Genomic DNA, 25,469 nt, shown 5'->3' on the forward strand with positions numbered 1-25,469 from the left:
TGATTCTGTGATTCTATGACTCTCATCAGCCCCTCAACATAGATGCTGTGAGGTGTGAGCCGGCAGTAAATCACACCGTGCAATTTAGAATTACTTTTTACTAGCATGATCTGCACAGACGTGGCTGTCAGGCCTAAGGCAACTTGGTGTCAGATAAGGAACTGGAAGCAAGCCCTGTAGGTAAAGCATGGGTTGGTTGTGGCTTCGAGTTCCATGTTGAGCAAGAGATCCCTGCATTCTAGGAGACTGGACTAAATGTCCCTGCCAGCTCTACAGTTCAACAATTCTATGATGAACCTCAGCCTTGTAGAGATGACCCCCTAGACCCCCACACCTTGAATCTTCCAGCCATGGAAAACTATTGGCCTGGGGGTCTTAAGCTGAGCAGCTGTTATCCTTACCTTTCCCACCCCGCCCTGGCCACACTGATCCATGCGATGGTCACCTCCAGGCTTGACTACTGTAATTCGCTCTACATGGGGCTGCCCTTGAAGCTGTCCCAGAAACTCCAGCGGGTGCAGAATGCTGCCTCGAGGCTCCTCACAGGGTCTCTGCCATGGGAGCATATTCACCCAGTGCTTTTCCAGCTGCACTGGATCCCGGTAGAGTACAGGGTCAGATTTAAGGTGCTGGTTTTGACCTTTAAAGCCCTTCGCAGCCTAGGACCCTCGTACCTATGGGACCGCCTCTCCTGGTATGCCCCACGGAGGACCTTAAAGTACATAAATAGCAACACCCTAGAGGTCCTGGGCCCTAAGGAAGTCAGATTAGCCTCCACCAGGGCCAGGGTCTTCTCAGTGGTGAGACCAGGGCCCTGCGGGATCTGATTTCTTTCCGCAGGGCCTGTAAGACAGAATTGTTCTGCCTGGCCTTTGGCTTGGAGTCAATTTGATTCCCTCCCCCTCTTTCTTTTTTCCTTTCTCCTCCTGTGATGAGGCTGCATTTTAATGTTTCAGTGTTTTAATGTTGTATTTTAATCTTGTTTTTAAGTTGTATTCATTCAACTTGTTTTTATTATTGCTTGTTAGCCGCCCTGCAGCCTTAGTCCACTAAAACAGTGTTAATTAACTTACTTTTTAATAACTAAGAAAGTTAATAAACGGAAAGAAGATAAAGTCCCTACCAGAGAAGAATGGCAGATTGAGGTGATGGATTTATGCCGAAATGGCTAAAATGACTGGAAGAATCAGAAATCAGGAAGACCAAAATTTTAATAAGGAATGGGGGAAATTTATAACCTATTATCCTAAAAGATGCAGGAGGAAATGATTAACAATAGGACCCACAAAGGGGAGGAGGGGAGTCCAAGAGATTCTTTGGAATCTTGTTTCTATGTTGTACGTTCGATATGTGACTGCAAAGATTTAATCTGAAAAACCAAAAAAATAAGTGTATCAAAAAGAGTGAGGAAGTCGATCAATGTGTGCTTCAGTGTGAAGAATTTGCACATCTTGGAAGTGAATAATGAGGCCAGGATTGTTTCCTTGCTGCCAGGAATGGAATGACTACAAGCTGCAGTGGAACCCGGTGGATTTTGACAACGTCACTTCCATCCGAGCGCCTTCCGAGATGATCTGGATCCCAGACATTGTGCTATATAACAAGTAGGTGCTTGGGCCAATGGGGAAAGGGGGAGCAGCTCATTGATTCAACAACGCCCCTTAGAAATATGCCGCGGGAAGTCCTTGTCCATTCAGCACATCGTTAAACTATGGAACTCACTGCCACAGGGAGTTAGTGATGGCCACAAACCCAGGTGGCTTTAAAAGAGGAAGAGCCAGTTTCGTGGAGGAGGAGAGGGCTATGGATAGCTGTTGGAGACCAGTTTCTGGAAACCACAGGAGGGGAAAAGTGGTGCCGTGTACGAATCCAGCTTGCAGGTTTCCCCATGATTGGCATCTGGTCTGTGAGAACAGGATTCTGGACTAGATGAGCCAATGTTCTTAAGCATTCGCGCACGGGGATTAATCTGAGACAGGCCTCAGCAGGAGTAGCTCAGCACCAGTCAAGCACATAAGAAAAGAAGAAGAAGAAGAGTTTGGATTTGATATCCCGCCTTTCACTCCCTTTCAGGAGTCTCAAAGCGGCTCACATTCTCCTTTCCCTTCCTTCCCCACAACAAACACTCTGTGAGGTGAGTGGGGCTGAGAGACTTCAAAGAAGTGTGACCAGCCCAAGGTCACCCAGCAGCTGCATGTGGAGGAGCGGGGAAGCGAACCCAGTTCACCAGATTACAAGACAACCACTCTTAACCACTACACCACACTGGCCTTGCGAGATCTAGTCCAGCATTCTGTTCTTGCATTGGCCACACAAATGCCATAAAGGGAAGCCTGCAAGTTGGACCCAGCACTGTGGGAATGTCCAGGGAGGCAGGAGAGGATATATTGTTTATATTGTTAGGATATAGAAGCAATGCGGCCGCGAGCTGGTAGCTTGAAAGCAAAACATAATGGGAATGTTGGGACTGTTCCATGGGAAACAGAGGGACAGTCTATTCACAGTGCGAAGCACCGGAATTAGCTCAGAGTGTAATATGAGCTGTACAGGAAGTACAGGAGGAGTTTGTCTCTCGGCTGTTGGAGTTTGGAGAGAGCAGACGTGTTTTCTGTAACGCTGCAAAGACAGAAGTAAAGGCATGTAAATACGTTTCTGTCTATCTCTTTCCCCTGCCTGGGAGGGCAGGAAAGAGTGGTGTGTTCTTCTCACGCTGAGGAGGATCGCCGATCGCGACCTAGCCTGTATCCTGCCAGGGAATGCAGACAGGGAGGTCAACCGGAGATCAAGCCGGGTGCCTGGAGAGTGGCCAGTTTCTCCTGATAAAGGCTTGATTCCCAACAAGTTCTACAGTTTATCAGAGTAACATTCCCCCTTTAAAACTTGCGCAGCGGATAGTGTTCGCCAGGCTTGTATAAGCCTCTAAAGTAAGTTTCCTTGGTAATTCCCCTTTAAAGGTAAAGGGACCCCTGACCATTAGGTCCAGTCGTGGTCGACTCTGGGGTTGCGGCGCTCATCTCGCTCTATTGGCCGAAGGAGCTGGCGTACAGCTTCTGGGTCATGTGGCCAACATGACTAAGCCGCTTCTGGCGAACCAGAGCAGTGCACGGAAACGCCGTTTACCTTCCCGCCAGAGCGGTACCTATTTATCTACTTGCAGTCTGACATGCTTTCGAACTGCTAGGTTGGCAGGAGCAGGGACCGAGCAACGGGAACTCACCCCATCGTGGGGATTCGAACTGCTGACCTTCTGATCGGCAAGCCCTAGGCTCTGTGGTTTAACCCACAGCACCACCCGCGTCCCTAATTCCCCTTTAGTCCCTCCTTAAAAGAAATAGACACGACACAGTCTTCTATAATAGAGTTTACTCACTCGCTTCTATAAGTGCAGTAGAGGGTGTGTGTGTGTGTGTGTGTGTGTCTGTGTGGCAACTCCACTTTTTAAAAATGTGCGAGAAATGCAGTATGCTCTGTCGAAGGGCAGCCTTGTGGGGAGATGCTCCATCTGTGCACATGGAAGAAGTACCTGCTATTATGACTTCTTGCGCAAGCAGTGTCCCAATAATGGCTTCGTTCCATTGGCTGGTGTTCTGCTGCCATCCAGTGGTACTTACGAAAATATTTCAGACCAAAGGGGACTTCTCAATCTGTCTTCCATCCACCGCAGCAGAAGACCCAAAGGAAAACCACATCCAGTGGCGTAGCGTGGGGGGTGCAGGGGGGGCCCCGGCCGCACCAGGCGCAACATCTGGGGGGGGGCGTGCTCGCACTCGCAGCTCTCTGCCCCTACCTGGCTCACTCACTCTCTCTCACTGCAGTGCTGGCTGTGCGAATCCGAGCCGCTGGGTCGCCGCCCACTGTGGAGGGGGTGGGTGCCAGGCGTGCGGTGTGGAGAGAGAGCGAGGGACTATCTGGGGGAGGGACAGTGCAGCGGCCGCCCAGCGCAGCGCTGAGCACGGGAGAGAACCACACCAGACCAGACCAGGCAGCAGCAAGAAGAAGCTGGCAGCGGCGGCAGGTTAGGGGTTAGGGGGCGCAAATTACTTGCCTTGCCCCGGGTTAGGGGCGCAAATTACTTGCCTTGCCCCGGGTGCTGACAACCCACGCTACGCTGCTGACCACATCAAAAGTCCCAGCAAAGGCCAGCTAAATAAACAGCACCCTCTGTATCTACTAGGCTAGTTATCACTTTAGCAAAGAAACAACTGAGGTTAATCGCTGGGTGTTTGGTTGCTAATAATAACATAATAAGCCACCTTTGCTGTGGCGGCAACCCGCACCTCCATGGAAAGGGAGGCATCGAAGGTTGCACCCAAGCTCTTGACAGAAGGCGCTGGCACTAATTGAGCCCCGCAAGAGATGGGACTTGGCCCCCCAACCCCATGTCGTCCCGACCCAGCCAGAGGACCTCTGTCTTCGAAGGATTTAATTTCAACCGGTTCCCACGCAGCCATCCAGCCACAGCTTCCAAGCATCTGGTCAGTGGGTCTGGGGCCGAGTCGGTGTGGCCATCCATCAACAGATAGAGCTGAGTGTCATCAGCATATTGGTGACAGCCCAGCCCAAAGCTCCGGACAATCTGGGCAAGGGGGTGCATAAAGATAATGAAAAGCATCAGGGAAAAGGACTATATGGAGATGGAGGAAATGACTGGCAGAATCCGAGACCAGGGAGAGGAGTCGGTGGAGGAAGATTGGAAGAAATTTAAAATTTATTTGCAGAAATATTGTAAAATTTTTCAATGTTAAGGACACTGAAATGAGTTGCAGGGGCTTTAGCAACAAAGTAAAATGTAAGATTGGATTAACAATAGATAAATTAAATAGGATGTGAATTTGCTGAATCAATTTCTAAAAAGGGATACAAGAACGGGAGACGTGAGGAAGTCGGGAAAATAAGTTAATTGAAGATGAGAAACTAAGAAAGAGGGAATTTTTGTTTTTGGTTATTATATGTGTTTTTATCTCTCTTTTTTTTCTTTTGATGTGTTCAATGTTTGCATTTTTGTATTGTACTGTTTTTTGTGATTTTCTTTGTCTTTGTATGCTTTTTTACTGTGAAAACTTAATAAAATATTTATAAAAAAGAAAAAAAGAAAAAAGAAAAGCATTGGGGAAAGGATTGCGCCCTGTGGCACTCCACACACCAAGGAGTGCCACGGCGACAACTCCCTCTCTAGCGCCACCCTCTGTCCCCGACCTGAGACAAAGGAGCGCAGCCATTGTTGGACTGTGCCCTGAATCCCCACATAAGCGAGGCAATGGACTAAAAGTTCGTGATTGACCATGTCAAAGGCTGCTGACAGATCTAAGAGAATCAGCAGTCCCGACCCGCCTCGATCCAATTGTCTGCCGAGATCATCTGTTAGGGCGACCAAAGCTGTCTTGGTCCCATAACCAGGGCAAAAGGATCTGATTTCTTTCCGCAGGGCCTGTAAGACAGAGTTGTTCCGTCTGGCCTTTGGCTTGGATCCAATTTGATTCCCTCCCTCTCTTTCTTTTTCTTTTCCTTCTCCTCCTGCAAGGAGGCTACATTTTAATATTTTAATGTTTCAATATTTTAATGTTGTATTTTAATTTTGTTTTTAAGTTGTAATCATTCAGCTTGTTTTTATTATTGCTTGTAAGCCGCTCTGAGCCCGGCCTTGGCTGGGGAGGGCGGGGTATAAATAAAAATTATTATTATTATTATTATTATTATTATTATTATTATTATTATTAAAAGCCAGACTGAAATGGGTCCAGAGCCGATGTTTCATCCAGAAACCTACCAAGCTGTTCGGCAACCGCTCAAGTATAAGCCAAGAAAAGATAGGAAGAATGAAATAAAGAAAGAAATGTAGAGCGGAATAAGTATTGTCTATAAGGCAGCAGGGAATTGATTGTGGGGGTCGTGATTTTAAGGAGAAGTAGAATTGCTTAGAAAAGCTTATAAATTAGATTTTGTGTTAAGTTTATAAAACCAATCGCGATCATACGTTAGAAATAATAGATTTCCCGCCGCCCCTCTCTCTGTGGGATGTAACATAGGCAGTCAAGTACAACATTTCCTGTTTCCTAGAGTGTACACGCAGGGGGATGTTGCTCCAGCCAGGAGGACTTCCTGTCACACCTGGTCTGGAGCATCCCCCCCCCCCCGTGTGACCAGGTAGATGGGTGTGACCCTGGCAGACCCCATAAAAGGGCTGGTCACGCAGCCATCTACCCCCCCTCTTTGATTTATTCCATCTTGATGTATTTTGCTGTCGGCTGGCCCTCAGCCAGCAGCACATGGGCTCATTTCCCTACTGTGCTGGTCCCAGGGGGAGGTTACCATGGGGCAAGGTTCAGGACCTGAGTCGAGGGTCGGCAGACAGTCCTCCATGGGTGAAGCGGGGTCCAAAGCGAGGAGCCGGGCAAGGACAGGAACTCTGGAGGAACAGGACTGGGTGCTGGCCGAAACAGCTCTTCAAGGACGTTGCTCCCGCAACCTGGGACCGGGCTGACTGGCCTTTATCTTCTCCGAGGCCAGGGGCGGCCCCGGCCCCCAGGTGACCCGCCTCTCCTGGCCTTAAGGCGAGCACTCCTCCTGGGAGAAACCAGTTCCCTCCGCCTCTCTGCCCTGAGCCTCTGCAGCTCAGGAGAGGCTGGAGGGTTACTGGACCCAGGGGGAGACTCACCTTCTCCTGACAGGGCTGGGAGAGGAGCACCTGCAGGCAACGGGTCCTCATTCACCTCCGGAGCCAGAGTGGATTCACCTGGTGCCTGCTCCTGAGGATCCGGCACAGGTGCGGCGCTTCAGAATCAAGGCCCTGCCCCAGTTCAGCCGGCCCTGGAGGCGGGGACTCCTGTGCAGGCTGGGATTCCTCCGGTTCAGCCTCTGAATCGGATTCCCAGGCCATCACACCTACATGGGATAAACTCACACTCTCTTCTGTAACTACAAGCTAAAGTCTGCCTTCAGGGAACCTCCTGTGAACTGAATGTGAGTCAACTTCTTATTACTTTAAAAAGAAGACTGTTCTGTCTTTATTCTTTTTAAGAGGGATTAAAGGGGAATTTACCAGGCTCAAACCCAATCTGGACAAGCCAGACTGGATTGCTTAAGTGAAGAGATTCAAACGGATCTACCAACTAGCTTCCTGCAATATACTGGAGAATGTACTGTGCTACTCACTAGTGTGAGTGAGGAAGGATAATATTTAATCAATATATTTCTCCTACTATTGAGCGGCAAGGATCCTAATTGCTAAAAACTGGAAAAAAGAAATTGTGCCAACACAAAAGGAATGGCAAGACAAACTGTTAGAGTATATTGAACTGGCTAGATTAACAGATGCAATTAGAGATCACACTAGACAAGAGTTTCAAAAAGCACGGGGGAAATGCAGAGAATACTCCACGAAACAGTGCCCTAAAATACATACGTGGAGTTGTTTCGATTAATGTCTGCAGGAGACTTTGTGGATATTTAAGTTATAATTAGAAAAATCTTAATAATTACTCATAAAGGAAACAGTTTATAAGAAGTAAATAAGGAGGCCAGATACAGGATAAAGGAAGTCTTTTATTTGGTTGTTTGTATTGTTGTATGTTATGCTTATTGTATGTTATGTTCATGTTTAATGAGGGTGGATTTCTGTATTGGGGGTTATGTTATGTTGCAAATAAAATTCCCAATAAAAATTTATAAATACATATTTCTCCTACTATCTACAACATTCCCACACTCTCCTCCCCGTTGCTCCTTCAGTGCTGACGGGGAGTTTGCCGTGACGCACATGACAAAGGCTCACCTCTTCTCCAACGGCAGCGTGAAGTGGACCCCTCCGGCCATCTACAAGAGCTCCTGCAGCATCGACGTCACCTTCTTCCCCTTTGACCAGCAGAACTGCAAGATGAAGTTCGGCTCGTGGACGTACGACAAAGCCAAGATTGACCTGGAGAGCATGGAGCGGCAGGTGGACCTCAAGGACTACTGGGAGAGCGGGGAGTGGGCCATCATCCACGCCGTGGGCACCTACAACACCAAGAAGTACGACTGCTGCACTGAGATCTACCCCGACATCACGTACAGCTTCGTCATCCGGCGCCTGCCCCTCTTCTACACCATCAACCTCATCATCCCCTGCCTCCTCATCTCCTGCTTGACCGTCCTGGTCTTCTACCTGCCCTCCGACTGCGGGGAGAAGATCACGCTCTGCATCTCCGTCCTCCTGTCCCTCACTGTCTTCCTCCTCCTGATCACCGAGATCATCCCGTCTACCTCCCTGGTCATCCCTCTGATCGGAGAGTACCTCCTCTTCACCATGATCTTCGTGACGCTCTCCATCGTCATCACGGTCTTCGTCCTCAACGTCCACCACCGCTCGCCCAGCACCCACAAGATGCCCCAATGGGTCCGCGCCGTCTTCCTAGACTTCATCCCCAGATGGCTGTTCATGAAGAGGCCCCCGGTGCTGACGGCGGGGCTCAGGGTGGCCAGCGAAGAGATGATCGGGCAGTATGACGCGCCTCCGGCCAATCTGAGCACGTCCCGGTGCTGGCTGGAGACAGACGTGGACGAGAAGTGGAACGAAGACGACGACGGCGGTGGTGGCAGTGAGGAGAGGCGGAGGGCCAGTCGCCTGCCCCTCCAAGGCACCTGCCCCCACCACTGCCTCCAGTACCGTTACACCTGCGCCCGGCACCTGGGGAGGGGCTTCGTGGAACTGGTTCGGCGCCCGGCCACCAAAACGGAGAACCCAACATCCTCCGAGCAGGGGCTGCAGCTGTCTCCAAGCATCTTGAAAGCCCTGGAAGGGGTGCACTACATCGCCAACCACCTGCGGGCCGAGGATGCTGATTTCTCGGTGAGTTGTTGACTCTGGGAACCGAAAAGCTACCTTGTGGGGTTAGTACCCAGCGTGCCCCACCCCAGGCCCACTGTTGGGTTCTTAACACAAGCAAACAGTTCCCTCTAGATGTCAGAACAGGGTGTTGCGGCAGCAGCGTCCACCCTGAAGCGTTCCCAAAGTAAAGGAAGGATTGAACTCTGATTAATAAGAATACACACAGAGGCTTGAACCAGCAAGACTCTGGGAAGGGTGCGTATAATAAGAATTCCTGTCCACCCTCCGGCCCAGGTCGTTTTATTCACAAAAGACCTTTTTACACCGTGTTTGTAAGAACCAATCAGATTTCCTCTGAGCATTTCAACAAACCCCACATGGGGACAAAGTTACAGTACAAAAGCTAATTAAGCAAGCGTAAAAGGTAAAGGGACCCCTGACCATTAGGTCCAGTCGCAGACGACTCTGGGGTTGCGGCGCTCATCTCGCTTTATTGGCCGAGGAAGCCGGCGTACAGCTTCCGGATCATGTGGCCAGCATGACTAAGCCGCTTCTGGCGAACCAGAGCAGCGCACCAAAACGCCGTTTACCTTCCCACCAGAGCGGTACCTATTTATCTACTTGCACTTTGTGCTTTCAAACTGCTAGGTTGGCAGGAGCAGGGACCGAGCAACGGGAGCTCACCCCGTCGCGGGGATTCGAACCGCTGACCTTCTGATCGGCAAGTCCTAGGCTCTGTGGTTTAACCCACAGCGCCACTCGCGTCCCAATTAAGCATGTATGCATACTTCTGGGGTAAATAAAGCAGAACTACAAAGGCGTGTATCCAGCAACCCCGGAGGTCATAAACAAGCAATATACATGATAAGAAGGATGGCAAGGAGGATAGGGATCTTTATCACCTTCATGTGAAAGTCTGTTTCCTGGCCCTAAGATTAACATATCAGAAAGCCCACTATCTTTTATGGCCCAGGATGCCTGGCCCAGGGAGGGTGCCACCACTGAAAAGGCCCTCTGTCTGGTTCCCTCTAGCTTTGCTTCTCACAATGAGGGAACAGCCAGAAGGCCCTCGGTGCTGGACCTCAGCGTCCGGGCAGGATGATGGGGTTGGAGACGCTCCTTCAGGTATACAGGTGAAGAGACCCCTGTAGGAAAACTCTTGAACAATCTGCTAGATGTGCTGTTTCAGGTCCCAAAGGGATGTCCAGGCATTGTAGAGACCTGCTGGTCAAGGAGGTGTGACTTCATGGTTTCTCTTATGCTTACAGGTGAAGGAAGACTGGAAGTACGTTGCCATGGTGATTGACCGCATGTTCCTCTGGGTGTTTGTCATTGTCTGCTTGTTGGGGACGATTGGCCTCTTCCTCCCACCTTTCCTGGCGGGGATGATCTAGGAGGGTTGGTGTGCCCAAAATCCCCCCACAAACTCTCCCCCGCCGGCCGTGCGGCTCCAGGAAAAGCGTCGTCATCCAGATTAAGGACAAATTCAACTCAGAAGCACCTGTCTATCTGGGAATCCTACTTAGCATTGCATTCTTTCTTAGCTGAACCAGTTTTTACAAATCAGTACAGACTGGGGACTTGAACTTGACCTTGTCTGCCATTATAATTCAGCGAGGCCAGAGGTAACCCTGAAAAACTTCCTGTGGTGGGAACAATGTGCAGATTGTCTTTGGCTTTGCTGAGAGCATCCTTGGGGCTGACGGCTGCGTTTAGTTAACCCAATTTAGCAAAATGCCTGTTGTTATGACAGGCTGTGTGTGAAACGAGGCTTTGCAAATAGCGAGAACCGCAGAGTTTTGCATGGGAAGATAGCAAAGGCGTGAAATCAGGGATGCTGTTAGGATAGTGGCGAAAACCCTCTCCCCACCGCCTGGCGGCTGCAACCAATAGTAATCGACCTTGTTTCTATCAGCTTAGCCCCTCCCCCTTCATCTGCATAGAACTGCTCTGGGTTCTGTTCCTTGGTCACACTAGAGTGTGAGGGAACATTCAGAAATGGAATTTATATAGAAATTAATGGCATCGGTCCATTGTAAATGTGGGTCGCTTCCAGATGACCTATTTATCAAGCATTCTAACCGATCTGTTTGCACAGAGTTTGCAGGAAGAGGATACAACTTTGCATCAAGCAATGGCCATCTTGCCCGTTCCGGTGAATTTCCACGCCACTTTCCTTACTGCAAAAAGTCTGTTCCTTTTTTGAAGCAGGTTTGCAGCACAGGAGTCCCAAATCCCCTTTATTTGTGCCCTCCCTGAATTTGCTGGTTCGCAATCGACTCCCACCTGCAAATTAGCAGCCTGAGAACCCCCTTTGTATTGACTACTGGTGCTGTGAAAAGTCCCAGATAATTCGGTTATGCCTACCTTGGTGCCAGTTTTTGGACTGGAGCCACATTGGCTGACGTTTGATGTGCAGCTCACACATCACAGTTTGCAACAAAGCACTCTGCCGAAAGCTGAAGCTCAGAGGGGCAGGACAGGAAAAGTCCTCGTGGGAACTTCCTCTGTCAGCTTTGCAAGGAAAGATAAAGCTCAAACGCCCCTCTGGACTGAAGAGCTAAAAGCCTCCCCTTGCCTTTTGTGATTTAGCTATTTGCAGAATTCCTGCATTGAGGGGGTCAGACTAGATGACCCCCTGGAATCCCTTCAAACTCTACAATTCTATGGTTCTATCTCAGGGTGCAAAGGGGGAGGGAAACCACTCTTTCTGGGAAGTGAATATTCCTTTTTGACTTTGCCCCTTGCGGTCTTGCAGGCAGGCTCCATTCTGCCCCAGGCCTTGACAGCTTGCCAGGACAGTCCCCTTGTCTAAGGAATGTGGACTTTGGGGTGACGTGTGGTGGGGAGAGTCCACAGCTGAGCTTGCTCCCGTCTGGGATGAGTGTGAGGCAGGTTGCTGACTGCAGAATCAACTTGCAAACCGCGGACCTGTTCACCGCAGCATGGTCTGGAGACAGAATAAATTTTTTAAAACTGGCTTTTGGAGTTTTCTTGGGGGTGTGTGTGTGTAAAATCATAGGGGCTAGGTTTTCATTCCTTCCACACAGCACATTACCTCCCACCTGTAGTCGTTTCCAAAGGATGCTTCCCCAACGTAGTGCTCACCAATAGTCAGCATGGATTTCTGAAAAATAAGTCATGTCAGACTAACCTGATCTCGTTTTTTGACAGAATTACAAGCCTGGTAGATGAAGGGAACGCAGTGGATGTAGCCTACCTTGATTTCAGCAAGGCATTTGACAGGATCACACTTCAAAACGACCTTGACAGATTAGAGAACTGGGCCAAAACAAACAAGATGAACTTTAACAGGGAGAAATGTAAAGTATTGCACTTGGGCAAAAAAAATGAGAGGCACAAATACAAGATGGGTGACACCTGGCTTGAGAGCAGTACATGTGAAAAGGATCTAGGAGTCTTGGTTGACCACAAACTTGACATGAGCCAACAGTGTGACGCGGCAGCTAAAAAAGCCAATGCAATTCTGGGCTGCATCAATAGGAGTATAGCATCTAGATCAAGGGAAGTAATAGTGCCACTGTATTCTGCTCTGGTCAGACCTCACCTGGAGTCCTGTGTCCAGTTCTGGGCACCACAGTTCAAGAAGGACACTGACAAACTGGAACGTGTCCAGAGGAGGGCAACCAAAATGGTCAAAGGCCTGGAAACGATGCCTTATGAGGAAGGGCTAAGGGAGCTGGGCATGTTTAGCCTGGAGAAGAGGAGGTTAAGGGGTGATATGATGTTCAAATATATAAAAGGATGTCACATAGAGGAGGGAGAAAGGTTGTTTTCTGCTGCTCCAGAGAAGCGGACACGGAGCAATGGATCCAAACTACAAGAAAGAAGATTCCACCTAAACATTAGGAAGAACTTCCTGACAGTAAGAGCTGTTTGACAGTGGAATTTGCTGCCAAGGAGTGTGGTGGAGTCTCCTCCTTTGGAGGTCTTTAAGCAGAGGCTTGACAACCATATGTCAGGAGTGCTCTGATGGTGTTTCCTGCTTGGCAGGGGGTTGGACTTGATGGCCCTTGTGGTCTCTTCCAACTCTATGATTCTGTGATTCTATGACTCTCATCAGCCCCTCAACATAGATGCTGTGAGGTGTGAGCCGGCAGTAAATCACACCGTGCAAGTTAGAAGTAACTTTTTACTAGCATGATCTGCACAGACGTGGCTGTCAGGCCTAATGAGCACAGCAGCTCATCCCCGGTAGGTCTTGCCCCATGGATCAGTTGCCAAGACTGATTGTCCCCACTGCCGCACAGCCATCTAAGTCCCCTGGGGTTTTCGCAAGCAATCGGAGACTATTCCTCTGTGTAGCCAACCTTTCCTCCACCCTCTTCATACCTCTTCTGGTTCTGGGAGACAAGCAGGAAGGGGAGCTTGTCGCAGCAGCAGGAGGGAGAACCCCGTGACTCTTCACCAGCCATAGTTGTCAACTTACAGATTTGAAAATAAGGCACCAGCAGCCTCGAAAATAAGGGATCAACAGCCAAAATAAGGGATTTTCAGGGCATTGGTATGTTCAACTTCTGAGCCCCTCCGAGCGGCCGATTTGATTGGCACAAGGCATGCAAGCTCCACCCCCCAGTCGTTCTTAGACTCCTTATTGGGTGAGCAACGCAGCCAAGCAACACAGTTGGAGCCTCCCTCCTCCCTGGCCGGCAGGGAGGGAGGGAGAGGAGCTGCTTCCTTTGAAATTTAAGGGACATCCATCAATAAGGGACAGCAGCGGGACACAGCTCTGGGATAAGGGAGTTTCCTGCCAAATAAGGGACAGTTGACAGCTATGTCACCAGCCTGACTCATCTCTGCTTCTCGGGCTCCCTCTTCTGCTTCTTCTTCTTCATCTTCTGCCTCCAATTCTAGACTTCTCTCTGCCACAGACTCTCCCTGCTCACTAAGCCCTGTTGCCTCTCCAGCTTCCGACACCTCCTCTTCCAGTCTTCTCCCTCTGGCCACTTATTGTTGACCCACCACGAATCCCCAAGGCTCTAAGCCTCCTTCCCTGGTGGGGTTCACCAGCTGGCTCCTCCCACCATTCCTTTGTGTCCACCCACTCCATGGCACATGAAGTAGCAACCACCAGCTGCTCCAGACATCTTCTAAAGACTAAAGCACTTAGGGGTTGTTTAGGCCCCTGCAAAGGGCCCAGGCGTCTTTGAAAATAACGCCTCTTCAATCCTGGTGCAGAGTGGCTAGGAATCTACCTGCCCATCCTGGGACACCCTCTGCGGTCAGACGAGGAGCACAGGTTCGTCTGGTTTTGACCTTCAAAGCCCTATGTGGTCTAGGACCCACCTACCTACGGGACCGCCTCTCCTGATATGCCCCATGGAGGACCTTAAGGTGGTACCTCGGGTTACATACGCTTCAGGTTACATACGCTTCAGGTTACAGACTCCACTAACCCAGAAATAGTACCTCGGGTTAAGAACTTTGCTTCAGGATGAGAACAGAAATCATGCTCCAGTGGCGCAGCGGCAGTGGGAAGCCCCATTCGCTAAAGTGGTGCTTCAGGTTAAGAACAATTTCAGGTTAAGGACGGACCTCTGGAACGAATTAAGTACGTAACCAGAGGTACCACTGTAACAACATTTTGGAGGTCCCAAGTCGCAAGGTGGTTAGATTGGTCTCAACTAGGGCCAGGGCCTTTTTTGTACTGGCCCCGACGTGGTGGAACGCTCTGACACAAGAGACTAGGGCCCTGCGGGACTTGACATCTTTCCGCAAGGCCTGCAAGACAGAGCTGTTCCGCCTGGCCTTTGGTTTGGACTCAGTCTGACCCTTCTGTTTCCCTCCCCTTATGGTTTTGATCTATGGGCTACTTTTAAAATGAGGCTGCATTTTAAATTGCATTTTAACCTGCATTTTAAATTGCCCCCCCCCCCAATTATGTTTTTACTGTAATTTTACTGGTGTTAGCCACCCTGAGCCCAGCTCTGGCCAGGGAGGGCGGGGTATAAATAAAATTTATTATTATTATTAGATGCCCTGTAGGGTCCCCTCCCCAATCAGTGGGTGGTACTATTAGGTGTGTGAGTGGAGTGCCCTGCGAGGCCTGGAGGGAAAGAAGATGGAGGGAGTGGGCAAGAGCTACAGAAGGAGGAAAAAGGGAGGGAAGGAGGAGGCAAAAGGGAAAGCAGTGAGTGGAGGAAGGAAGGTAGGAAGTCAGGCAGACAGATTGATGGAGGAGCCCCAGCCATGATGGCCATGAAGATGCTGGCAGAGCGATGGAAAGCAAATTTTATGAGTTTCTGGTCCACGGTCTTTGGAGGAGCACATACACTTCCTTGTCAAAGGCGCAAAGGAGCCTAGGTATGCCTCTGCTTAGATGCAGGGTGGTGTAGTGGTTAGACCTGATTTCTTTCCGCAGGGCCTGTAAGACAGAGTTGTTTCTCCTGGTCTTTGGCTTGGAATCAACTTGATCCCCTTCCCCTCTTTCCTTTTTCCTTCTGTGATGGAACTCCTATTTGGGGACTTCCCTGGCTTATTTCTGGCCCACGTAGGACCAGTCTGGATAGTTGGCCTTGGTGAAGATTTGACGTTTTCATCCCCAGAAAGTTTTTGATTTGAGTTTCTAATGAAACGAGGCTGCATTTTAATGTTGTATTTTAATCTCATTTTTAAGTTGTCTTTTAATCAATTGTTTTTATACCTGGTGTTAGCTGCCCTGAGCCCGGTCTTGACTGGAGAGGGCGGGGTATAAATAAAATTATTATTATTATTATTATTATTATTATTATTATTATTATGCCAGGAGAGGACCTGTGAGACACGGGTTCAAATCCCCACTACCTGGAGTGACCTTGGGCCAGTCACTCGCTGTCAGCCTAACGTACTCCATAGGGCTCTTGTGAGGATAACATGAGGAGGAGAGCTTTGAACTCCTTGGACGAAAAGTGGGATATTTGGTTGATTGGCATCTGTCTGTCTTGGAAGACAATGGAAGAGTGTGCCTTCACGGGTAGGTAAAGGGACCCCTGATCACTAGGTCCAGTCGTGACCGACTCTGGGGTTGCGCGCTCACCTCGCTTTATTGGCCGAGGGAGCCGGCGTACAGCTTCTGGGTCATGTGGCCAGCATGACTAAGCCGCTTCTGGCAAACCAGAGCAGCGCACGGAAATGCCGTTTACCTTCCCGCCAGAGTGCTACCTATTTATCTACTTGTACTTTGATGTGATTTCGAACTGCTAGGTTGGCAGGAGCTGGGACCGAGCAATGGGAGCTCACCCCGTTGCAGGGATTCGAAGCGCCGACCTTCTGATCGGCAAGTCCTAGGCTCTGTGGTTTAACCCACAGCACCACCTGTGTCCCTTACACCTTCACGGGTAAGAATGCAATAAAATAAATAAGTAAGCAAACAAGCAAACAAGCTGGGAACGTCAGGAATTGAATTTGGAGACTCCAGGACATAATAAACTCTCTTCTGCTTCTGAACTGTGGCCTCCGATCATCGGATCATTACCTTGCCAAGCTCCTCAAGGGTAGAAAGCTCTGATGAAGAAACAGATCCACAAGAGTATATTGTACCTCATTTATCTCAGGCAAAACAATGGCTTTGTTATGATGAATGACAAAAGCCATAAAACGGTACAATTTTCAGGTCAAAAAAAACCACATATCAAACAGAGAGATTCCTGCTGCTGTTGCCGTTTTAACACACAAATATAATATTACAAAGAAGCTGAGGCTGGCCGTGCTGGCCTGGCCTTTTTCTTAGGTACAAAAGTAAAACAAGAATCGAAATTCCAGGAAGGGGATTCAATATTATGGGAGTTTCAAAAAATACGTTGATGGCTTTTCGTCCTCCCAGACCTGCATGTTTCCAGCAAAACTTCCATCCCAGTATCTGAAGAAGTGTGCATGCACACGAAAGCTCATACCAAGAACTAACTTAGTTGGTCTTTAAGGTGCTACTGGAAGGAATTTTTTTATTTTTCCATCCCAGAAGCAAAACATGAGCCCCAAGATTGTCAGGGTGTGTTTAATTTCAAACCCTGCCACAGAAGGACCAAAACATCCCATTTAAGCTCTGACTCAGTGGCAAAGATTCAGTCTTCACAGCATCAAATCCGTAATCTGTGTTTGTAGGTGGTGTTGAGTCTGCACCCGTCTCCCCTGTCAATAATCTGCATTGTTGCTTGGAATTGGAATTGGTGCTTTCAATATAAAACGCCCCCAAGAGAGTTTTGCTGAACGTTTAAGACTAAGAGATTTATTATGGCATAGGCGACTTCCAGACATGAAAGCTAGTGTCTGTATCAGCCTGTTACAGTGCAATCTACTAAGAAGCCCCAGTGACTTCAATGGCACTTACTCCCAGGTAAGTGCACAGAGGCTTGGAGCCAGAGTACTTGAGATCCCTCAAAGTTCCCTGTTTTGTCTTGTTTTACTGGAACAGGAAACTTTTAAAGTCTCCTCCATTTGGAGAGACATTGAAGCTCCATGCCAAATTCAACTCCTATCACTTATAAAAATCTAGCGCTTATGTTACGATCAGCAGCCAGATTTGTAATAAAAATCATTAAAAGTTCCTTATCAGGAGGCATGGTTGACCAATGCGTGGAATATGGCTTTATCTGAACGTCTGGTCACTACACTTAGAAGTGTAGCCTGGGGCAAAGCTAAATCAAATAGTTTTTATGAGGATTGCTCTTCATTTCTGGATTATATAAATAGGGAGAGCAAGGCTGGGTTACACAGAACCATCTTTAAGATTTTACAACATGGAACTGCTTTTCTGCAATTTGCTTTTCATCGCAATCAGGCCATGTGTGGTTCTGTTGTGGTTTACACTGTTATGTCTTGGTTGGCACATACCTTCGTGACAAATCAATTTTTTTAAAAAAAGAGCCCCTTTCGGATCTCCATCGTTCAGAGGGAGACGTGTTCAAACTCCACCCCAAATTCAAAGGAATTTGGCCCGTGAGAGAGAAGTGAGGGTATTTCCCCCCCTGGGGTGGGAGGTTGCACATACATTTCGTACATGGCCATTAAATAAATGTTTCTATACAATGTACAAAGACACGAGACAGCCTCCTCCAAGGGCCACCTTGGGAATGTCCCTTACCAAAGTGACCTAGCAAGGTTTCCCTCCCAGGACTGGGTCTTCAGGACCCTCGGGAGAAACCTGGAAGTGGCCTGGCTTGCCACCATTCCTCTGGCTTATCCGGAGAAGGGCGGCAGTGAGGTTTGTGGGTCGCCCCACTGCTCCCCGCCTTTGACCCCCTTCACCAATGAGACACCTTGGCGCCAGAGATACTGGCAAAGAAATCAGACTGCACACAGCGACGCCTGCACACCTACAGGCCTGGGACCCTACTGGTGCAGGCTCGGGACCACTTGACAGGTCTGAACTGCCCCCCCTAGGACCGGGGTCCTGTGTCCCCCTTAGCAGCATGATCTATGGGGCAGAGGAAGGCAAGTCCCTCCCCTGCCTCACACACAGACGGCTCTCCCCTAGAGTCTCTTCTCCTTCGTTCTCGGAAGACAGACGTGACGAAACCAAAGACACGAGCGTGTTGCGGCAGGGCAGAGGTGGAGACAGCGCAGGGAAGCTTGGAGGGGGCTATGTATTCATTCATCTTTTAAAAAGGAAGCCAGCCCTCCGGGTCACTCAAAGGAGACCTTCACTAGGTTGGCTCGCATCTTGGCTTGGTCCACAGCGTCCAGGAGGTTCTTGGCGTCCACGGCCAGAGTGTGCGAGGCGGCCAGCATCTGGCGCTTGCACTCATCGCTCAGGGACGTCATGGCGTTCTGCTGGGCCAAGCGCATCTTGTTGATCAGTTCGGCAAGGTCCTTGTTGAGGAGCTTTTGGGTGCCTTCAATCTGCCAGGGAAGAACACAAACAGACAGACAGACAGACAGACGGACAAAGACACGGATAAGCAGCAGGTTAACTCCAACAACTTGTGAAAGCACTGTTCACATCACTTATAAACGCCATCTCCAACTCCTCGAAACATTCCATCAATGGTGTCTCCGAAAATTTGTACACATCACTTGGGAAGACAGGTGAACTAATGCCAGTGTACAGTGGTACCTCAGATTACAGAGGCTTCAGGTTACAGAGGCTTCAGGTTAAAGAGGCTTCAGGTTACAGACTCTGCTAACCCAGAAATAGTACCTCAGGTTAAGAACTTTGCTTCAGGATGAGAACAGAAATCATGCTCCTCTGGCGTGGTGGCAGCGGGAGGCCCAATTAGCTAAAGTGGTGCTTCAGGTTAAGAACAGTTTCAGGTTAAGAACGGACCTCTGGAATTAATTACCATATTTTTCGCTCTATAAGATGCACCAGACCACAAGACGCACCTAGTTTTTGGAGGAGGAAAACAAGAAAAAAATATTCTGAATCCCAGAAGCCAGAACAGGAAGAGGGATCGCTGCGCAGCAAAAGCAGCAATCCCTCTTGCTGTTCTGGCTTCTGGGATAGCTGCGCAGCCTGCATTCGCTCCATAAGACGCACACACATTTCCCCTTACTTTTTAGGAGGGAAAAAGTGAGTCTTACAGAGCAAAAAATACAGTAAGTTCTTAACCTGAGGTACCACTGTACTGGAAGAAGCAAAGATCACCAGTGTCAAAGCAATGATTCTTCAACTGGTCGTGTTGTGCGGATGCCTGATGATCGTCTTCCAAAGCAACTACTCTATTCTGAACTTAAGAATGGAAAGCATAATGCTGGTGGTCAACAAAAGAGGTTTAAAGACCCTCTCTCGAGGCAAATCTTTAAAAATGTAGTAAAAACACCGACAACTGGGAAACACCTGACACAGTGGAGCACAAGGCAATGGAAGAGGACAGAGAGCCACTCTCCTTCTGATACCTCCTTCGGTCGCCCGCTTGCCCGAAAGAGGACCCACCTCAGTGCGTGAAGAGGCAGGCAGAGCTGGGAGGACTTCATCCACGCTCCCGATGAGCTTCCGAAGGGAGAGGCCCACATCCTGCAAAGAGGCAAAATCAAAGCACGATCAGAGACTCCCCCCGGCTCTTCTTCCACCCTGCCTCTGCCCAACCTGTTTGCATCAAGGCGGTGCAAAGGAATAAAAACAGAAATAAATACACGCCGGAGTTACCTTCACAACCAGGATGTACCGTTCTGGAGGGTGGTTGCTGACCTCGTTCTTCAGCTTCAGAACAGCCTTCACCAGGTCCATGACGTCACTGTACACAGCGTCATCCGTCCGGTCCAGGTTGGCCGTGGGGGTTGGCTGAAGCGAGAACTGGAAAGGCAGTGTGGCGCAGTGGTTAGTGTTGGACCTGGGAGACCAGGGTTCAAAGCCTTGCTCAGCCACAAAACTCACTGGCCTTGGGCTAGTCACAGTCTCTTGGCCTAACAGGGCTGTTGTGTGTAAGTGTGTGTGTGTGTGTGGGGGGGGTTAAATGAAGTGGTGGTGGGGAGAACACTGTATGACACCTTGAGCTTCTTTGGGAGGAAACTCCAGCGGGTGCAGAATGCCGCGGCGAGACTCCTTACGGGGTCTTCGCTGCGAGATCACATTCACCCGGTGCTATACCAGCTGCACTGGCTCCCCGTGGAGTAAAGGATCAGGTTTAAGGTGCTGGTTTTAACCTTCAAAGCCCTATACGGCCTAGGACCCTCATACCCACGGGACCGCCTCTCCTGGTATGTCCCACGGAGGACCTTACGGTCTTCAAACAAAAACATCTTGAAGGTCCTGGGCCACAGGGAGGTTAGGCTGGCCTCAACTAGAGCCAGGGCTTTTTCGGCTGTGGCCCCGATCTGGTGGAATGCTCTGTCCCAAGAGACTAGGGCCCTGTGGGACTTGACATCTTTCCGCAGGGCCTGCAAGACAGAGCTGTTCCATCAGGCCTTTGGCCAAGGCACAGCCTGACTCCCTCCTTTGGTAATCCTCACAGAACTCTAGCCCAATGGTTGCCATTAATCTGATTTGAATTAATTTTATAATGAAATGATTTTAGAATGGTTTATCATTTTACTGTTGTTAGCCCCTCTGAGCCTGGCTTTGGCTGGGGAGGGCGGGATATAAATAAAATTTATTATTATTGGGATAGAAATGCAATAAACAAGCAAATAAATCGAAGTGGGGCAGGGGTTTGTTTGGGGAAGTGCCCCCCAAGTTTCTGGTAGCTGGAGCACACATTTTTCCTAAATGAAAATTTTATGCATTTATGTTTTATTATTATAAGAGCAGACCCCACGCTGAAATCAGTGGATTTAAGTAACATTGCTTTTAATGGGTCAACCCTGAATATGACTAACACTGGATATTTCTTCCCTGCCTTCTAGCTCAGACAAACCCTAAAATAATATAAGTAGGACCTCCAACAAAATGTTGCAGCATATTCTTCCTTCTGCAAGGAGTTCCACTGTTCAGGATAGCTCTACACCTCCCCAATCGGAGGCCTGTATTCCATCCCCCACCCCACCCCAAATCAATGGAATGATACAGTTTTGGGGTGATCCCTGGCCCACGCATCACCTGAACCGGCACAGAGATTGGCTCAAAACAGAGAGAGGAACAGGATGGAAAAAAGGCGAGGGCCAACTACACACCTGAGGTCCAAGTCTGGGCGGCTTCCTGGGTGGTCCTGTGAACTCAGCTAAGCCATCAATAAAAAGGAAACACAACAGTTTGTTATTATTGTTGTTGCTGATGATGACACAACATTGCTGTAAGAGCTGTCAACCAATGCAGGGATTGGACTGCAACTCAAACAATCTCTGTCCTTTAGCCTCCCCGGTTGGAACTGTTGGGATCTGGTGTTCAAAAACATCTGGGTGGGGCCACAGATGTTCCCCATTGTTATGTACTGAGTTGAATAGGATCAAAAATGCAGCAGTCTGATTGGTCCTAGAGCAATAGGATTCAGAATGCAGCAGTATGATTGGTCCTAGAACAATAGGATCCAGAATGCAGCAGTCTGATTGGTCCTAGAGCAATAGGATTCAGAATGCAGCAGTCTGATTGGTCTTAGAACAATAGGATCCAGAATGCAGCAGTCTGATTGGTCCACAAGAGCCACCCAATCCGGCTCCAGGTGGAAGAGAATCCGCAACCTGATTGGCCTACAGGAGAATCCCAGAATTAGCCAATCACGTGGGGCCCATTGTGTAAATAATGTATATAAAGCAGACATTCTGGGGGAACGTCCATTCCTCCTCACCACTATGAGCTGAATAAAGAGCATGAAATCCACTCTCGACTCTGAGTATCTTTCACCCATCCTCTGCCTACTCCACTCACCAACCCAGCTGACCCCTCCACCCTTTGCCACAGTCCTTCCTCCACCCCTGGCGAACCCCCTCCATTTACACTTGACCAACCCCCTCTCTTTACACCCCACCCACGTCCTGCCTCTCCCTCCATAGCTCACCCCCAAATCGCACTCTGAAGCCCCTCCAACCCACCTTTGAACAATGGCCTTCTTAAGCCTCTGATGTCTCCATGTTTAAGGCAGGGGGTGCTTTGGAAAGCGGGGGTTCAAACGGCACTCTGAAATAACGCTCACCCTCCTTTCAACGCCCCCCCCTTCAGCAGCTTGCCTCGCTCAGGGGCCTGCTGTTCTGCTATCGCGCTGCGGTTGGAAGGGGTGCCTGAGGGTGGTGGGAGCAGCGCGATGTGACGACAGCCTTACAATTTTATTCTATAGTACGACACACTATGTAAGGTGCAGGGAAGGTGGTTAAGCTTCCTCGACCGTACTGACGGGGAACTCAAGTTCTCTCCAACGTGAAATGCCTGGAATGGTGAGCAGAGAATGACACTTTGCGCGGCTGCACTACGGAAGGGCAAATTGAGGTAGATACTCACTGTATCCTGCCTCCTTCTCGGGGAGTTTCTGAAAAGAAAAGGGGCATTGAGACACATGGTTTTGACACATGCAGCATAAATCCAATGTGCATTATCTCAGAAGTAAAGCCTGCAGTGTTCAGTGGGGCTGACACTTTAGTAAGCATGAGTTTAATCCAGAAAGGAGAGAAATTAGCTGGAATTGAGAAGCACAAGCAGAGAGATCAGAGATCATGTTCCTAGACCTTTGTCGAGAGCTGCCTCTTATATGGGAAGAAGCAATTTTGGTGTCTCTCAGGGGTGGGGGCCAAATACTGTTTTAATGTATTTTTAATCTTTTGTTGGGAGCTGCTCAGAGTGGCTGGAGAAACCCAGCTACATGGGCGAGGTATAAATAAATTATTTTTCTTCTTCTTCTTCTTCTTCTTCTTCTTCTTCTTCTTCTTCTTCTTCTTCCTTCTTCCTTCTTCCTTCTTCTTCCCTCCAGCCCTCCCTCCCTGGCTCTTGCCCACCCTCCCAAGGCCACGCCCCTCACTGTCCCCACTTCACACCCTCCCTCAGTGTTTTTGCCTGGCTGGACTTTGTCCTTGAACTCTACCCCTTGCTTGTCTGGGTGGAAGAGAGAGGGGTGTGTGTGTAGAAACCAGCACACTTTAGGAAAAAAAATTGCATTTGTGGCTCTGCCCATTTCTGCCTCCGACCTGCGGCCCTCAGGAGGCAATGTGGCCCTGGGGAAAAGAGGCAAGGCGAGGGAAGCAGAAGGCCAAGGATTGTCCCAGAAGCTCAGAGAGGCAGGAAGGAAGTTCAGAAGAGCAACAGAGCCCTGCTGGAGCGCTGAGGCTTTGAGTCAGAGGCCCACGGGGAAGAGGGCAGCCCTGAAGGTGTCTGTTCAAGTGGTCTGGCCGTGATTATTTCCCCCTTGCTTTATCGTTTTTTTGCCAGGAGAAGTTAGGAAAGTTAGGAGAGCCAGCAGAGGGCAGCCGGAGAGTTGTGGCCCATGGACTTACTGGGGGGTAGGTGTGGCTGTTCACAGACGCCATGGGGTCCTGTGGCAGAAGAAAGCAGCAAACATCAGCAGTCGCAACGAATGATTCGGAGGGGGCGTCCAGACAGGGACTTAATACAGTCATACCTCGGGTTACAGACACTTCAGGTTGCGTTTTTTTCGGGTTGCGGACAGCCGAAACCTGGAAGTACCGGAACGGGTTACTTCCGGGTTGCTGCGGTCGCGCATGTGCAGAAGCGCTGAATCACAACCCACGCATGACAGACGTGGGTTGCGAACACTGTTGGTTGTGAACGTACATCCCGCACGGATCACGTTCCCAACCCGAGCGTCCACTGTACTCTATTACTGCTAGTCCCTTGTTTTCTAGGGCCACAGTTCTTCGGTTCTTCTTAACAAACCCCCTCAGCTGGCATGACAAGCAGGAATGAATTCCCATATTTTTTGCTTTATAAGACTCACTTTTTCCCTCCTAAAAAGTAAGGGGAAATGTGTGTGCGTCTTATGGAGCGAATGCAGGCTGCGCAGCTATCCCAGAAGCCAGAACAGCAAGAGGGATTGCTGCTTTCACTGTGCAGCGATCCCTCTTGCTGTTCTGGCTTCTGAGATTGAGAATATTTTTTTTCTTGTTTTTCTCCTCCAAAAACTAGGTGCGTCTTGTGGTCTGGTGCGTCTTATAGAGCGAAAAATACAGTGGTTTCCCAGACTTTTTAAATTTCTTCCAGCTTCTCGTTTTCCCTGCCTTAAGTTCAGTTTGCCTAATTTTTGGCAATCTCTCTCTCTCTTTTTAAGGTCCCCATTAAACCTTGATGATTAGGGCTGTGTGTGTCATTGGTTTCTGGTTGTTTCTCCTTGTTCTTATTATGTATTCCATGTTTTTAATCTTGCATTTTTATGTTGGGAACCACCCTGAGCACTGCGGATGAAGGGCGGTATACAAATTCAATAAATAAACAAAACAATAATTTTTTTAGTGCATGTTTCTTTTCACCAATACATTTTGGCTAGCGGTTTTCCCTAACACACTGCTCGTTTATTTTCATGAACGTGTGCATTTTAAAGGCATGTGTCCCTGTAACGTATGCATTTTTACACACCCTGCGGCTGGATAATTTCACTGCAAAATTCGGAGAAATGTAAATTCCAGAGGATACTTGCATCTGAGCTCATGTACTGCTGTTTCGGAAAAGTGCAAATCGGGTGGATTTGCGTTAAAATGCGAGCAGAATCAAATCTGTTCCCCGTCCCTGATCAGGAGGCGAAAAAGCTTCCTCTGGTAGGTTACTGTATTTTTTGCTCTATAAGACTCATTTTATCCCTCCTAAAACTTAAGGGGAAATGTGTGTGCGTCTTATGGAGCGAATGCAGGCTGCGCAACTATCCCAGAAGCCAGAACAGCAAGAGGGATTGCTGCTTCCATTGCGCAGCGATCACTCTTGCTGTTCTGGCTTCTGAGATTCAGAATATTTTTTTGCTTGTTTTCCTCCTCAAAAAATTAGGTGCGTCTTGTGGTCTGGTGCACCTTATAAAACGGAAAATACGGTAATCTTCCCCACTACAGTGGTGCCCCGCAAGACGAATGCCTCGCAAGACGGAAAACTCGCTAGACGAAAGAGTTTTCCGTTTTGGAGGTGCTTCGCAAAATGAATCTCCTATGGGCTTGCTTCGCAAGACGAAAATGTCTTGCGAGTTCCTGCGGGGTTTTTTCCCTCCCCCCCTTTTTCTAAGCCACTAAGCCGCTTATCAGCTGATCCGATAAGCTGATAAGCCGCTAAAAGCCGCTAAAAGCCGCTAAAAGCCGCTAAAAGCCGCTAATAGCGCTAATCCTCTAATCCGTCAATGGGCTTGCTTCGCAAGACAAAAAAAACCGCTAG

The 25,469-nt window shown here is 49.0% G+C and overlaps 3 protein-coding genes across 10 annotated transcripts in view; 2 read left to right on the forward strand and 1 right to left on the reverse strand.

Annotated features, from left to right (window-relative positions):
• CHRNA2 (cholinergic receptor nicotinic alpha 2 subunit) overlaps positions 1–11,770 on the forward strand; it is a 34,122-nt gene extending 22,352 nt beyond the window's left edge. For both annotated transcript variants that reach the window (XM_083494532.1, XM_083494531.1), the window contains exons 5-7: positions 1,495–1,604; positions 7,729–8,827; positions 10,075–11,770. In XM_083494532.1, coding sequence (XP_083350658.1) covers positions 1,495–1,604; positions 7,729–8,827; positions 10,075–10,200 — 1,335 coding nt within the window. In that variant the 3' untranslated portion in view covers positions 10,201–11,770. The remainder of the gene's footprint in view (positions 1–1,494; positions 1,605–7,728; positions 8,828–10,074) is intronic.
• FBXO16 (F-box protein 16) overlaps positions 1–25,469 on the forward strand; it is an 810,609-nt gene that overhangs the window by 253,088 nt on the left and 532,052 nt on the right. The window lies entirely within an intron of this gene.
• The window catches only part of PTK2B (protein tyrosine kinase 2 beta), a 115,154-nt gene continuing 106,443 nt past the window's right edge, over positions 16,759–25,469 (reverse strand). For 3 of the 6 annotated variants that reach the window (XM_083494194.1, XM_083494193.1, XM_083494195.1), the window contains 6 exons: positions 23,597–23,635; positions 22,611–22,638; positions 21,353–21,408; positions 19,890–20,036; positions 19,677–19,757; positions 16,759–18,643 (listed from right to left, as the gene is read on the reverse strand). In XM_083494194.1, coding sequence (XP_083350320.1) covers positions 18,428–18,643; positions 19,677–19,757; positions 19,890–20,036; positions 21,353–21,408; positions 22,611–22,638; positions 23,597–23,635 — 567 coding nt within the window. In that variant the 3' untranslated portion in view covers positions 16,759–18,427. The remainder of the gene's footprint in view (positions 18,644–19,676; positions 19,758–19,889; positions 20,037–21,352; positions 21,409–22,610; positions 22,639–23,596; positions 23,636–25,469) is intronic. The other 3 variants (XM_083494196.1, XM_083494198.1, XM_083494197.1) reach the window with 3 other exon arrangements.

Source organism: Podarcis liolepis (genome assembly GCF_965112155.1).
Source record: "Podarcis liolepis genome assembly, chromosome: 3".
NCBI lineage: Eukaryota > Metazoa > Chordata > Lepidosauria > Squamata > Lacertidae > Podarcis > Podarcis liolepis.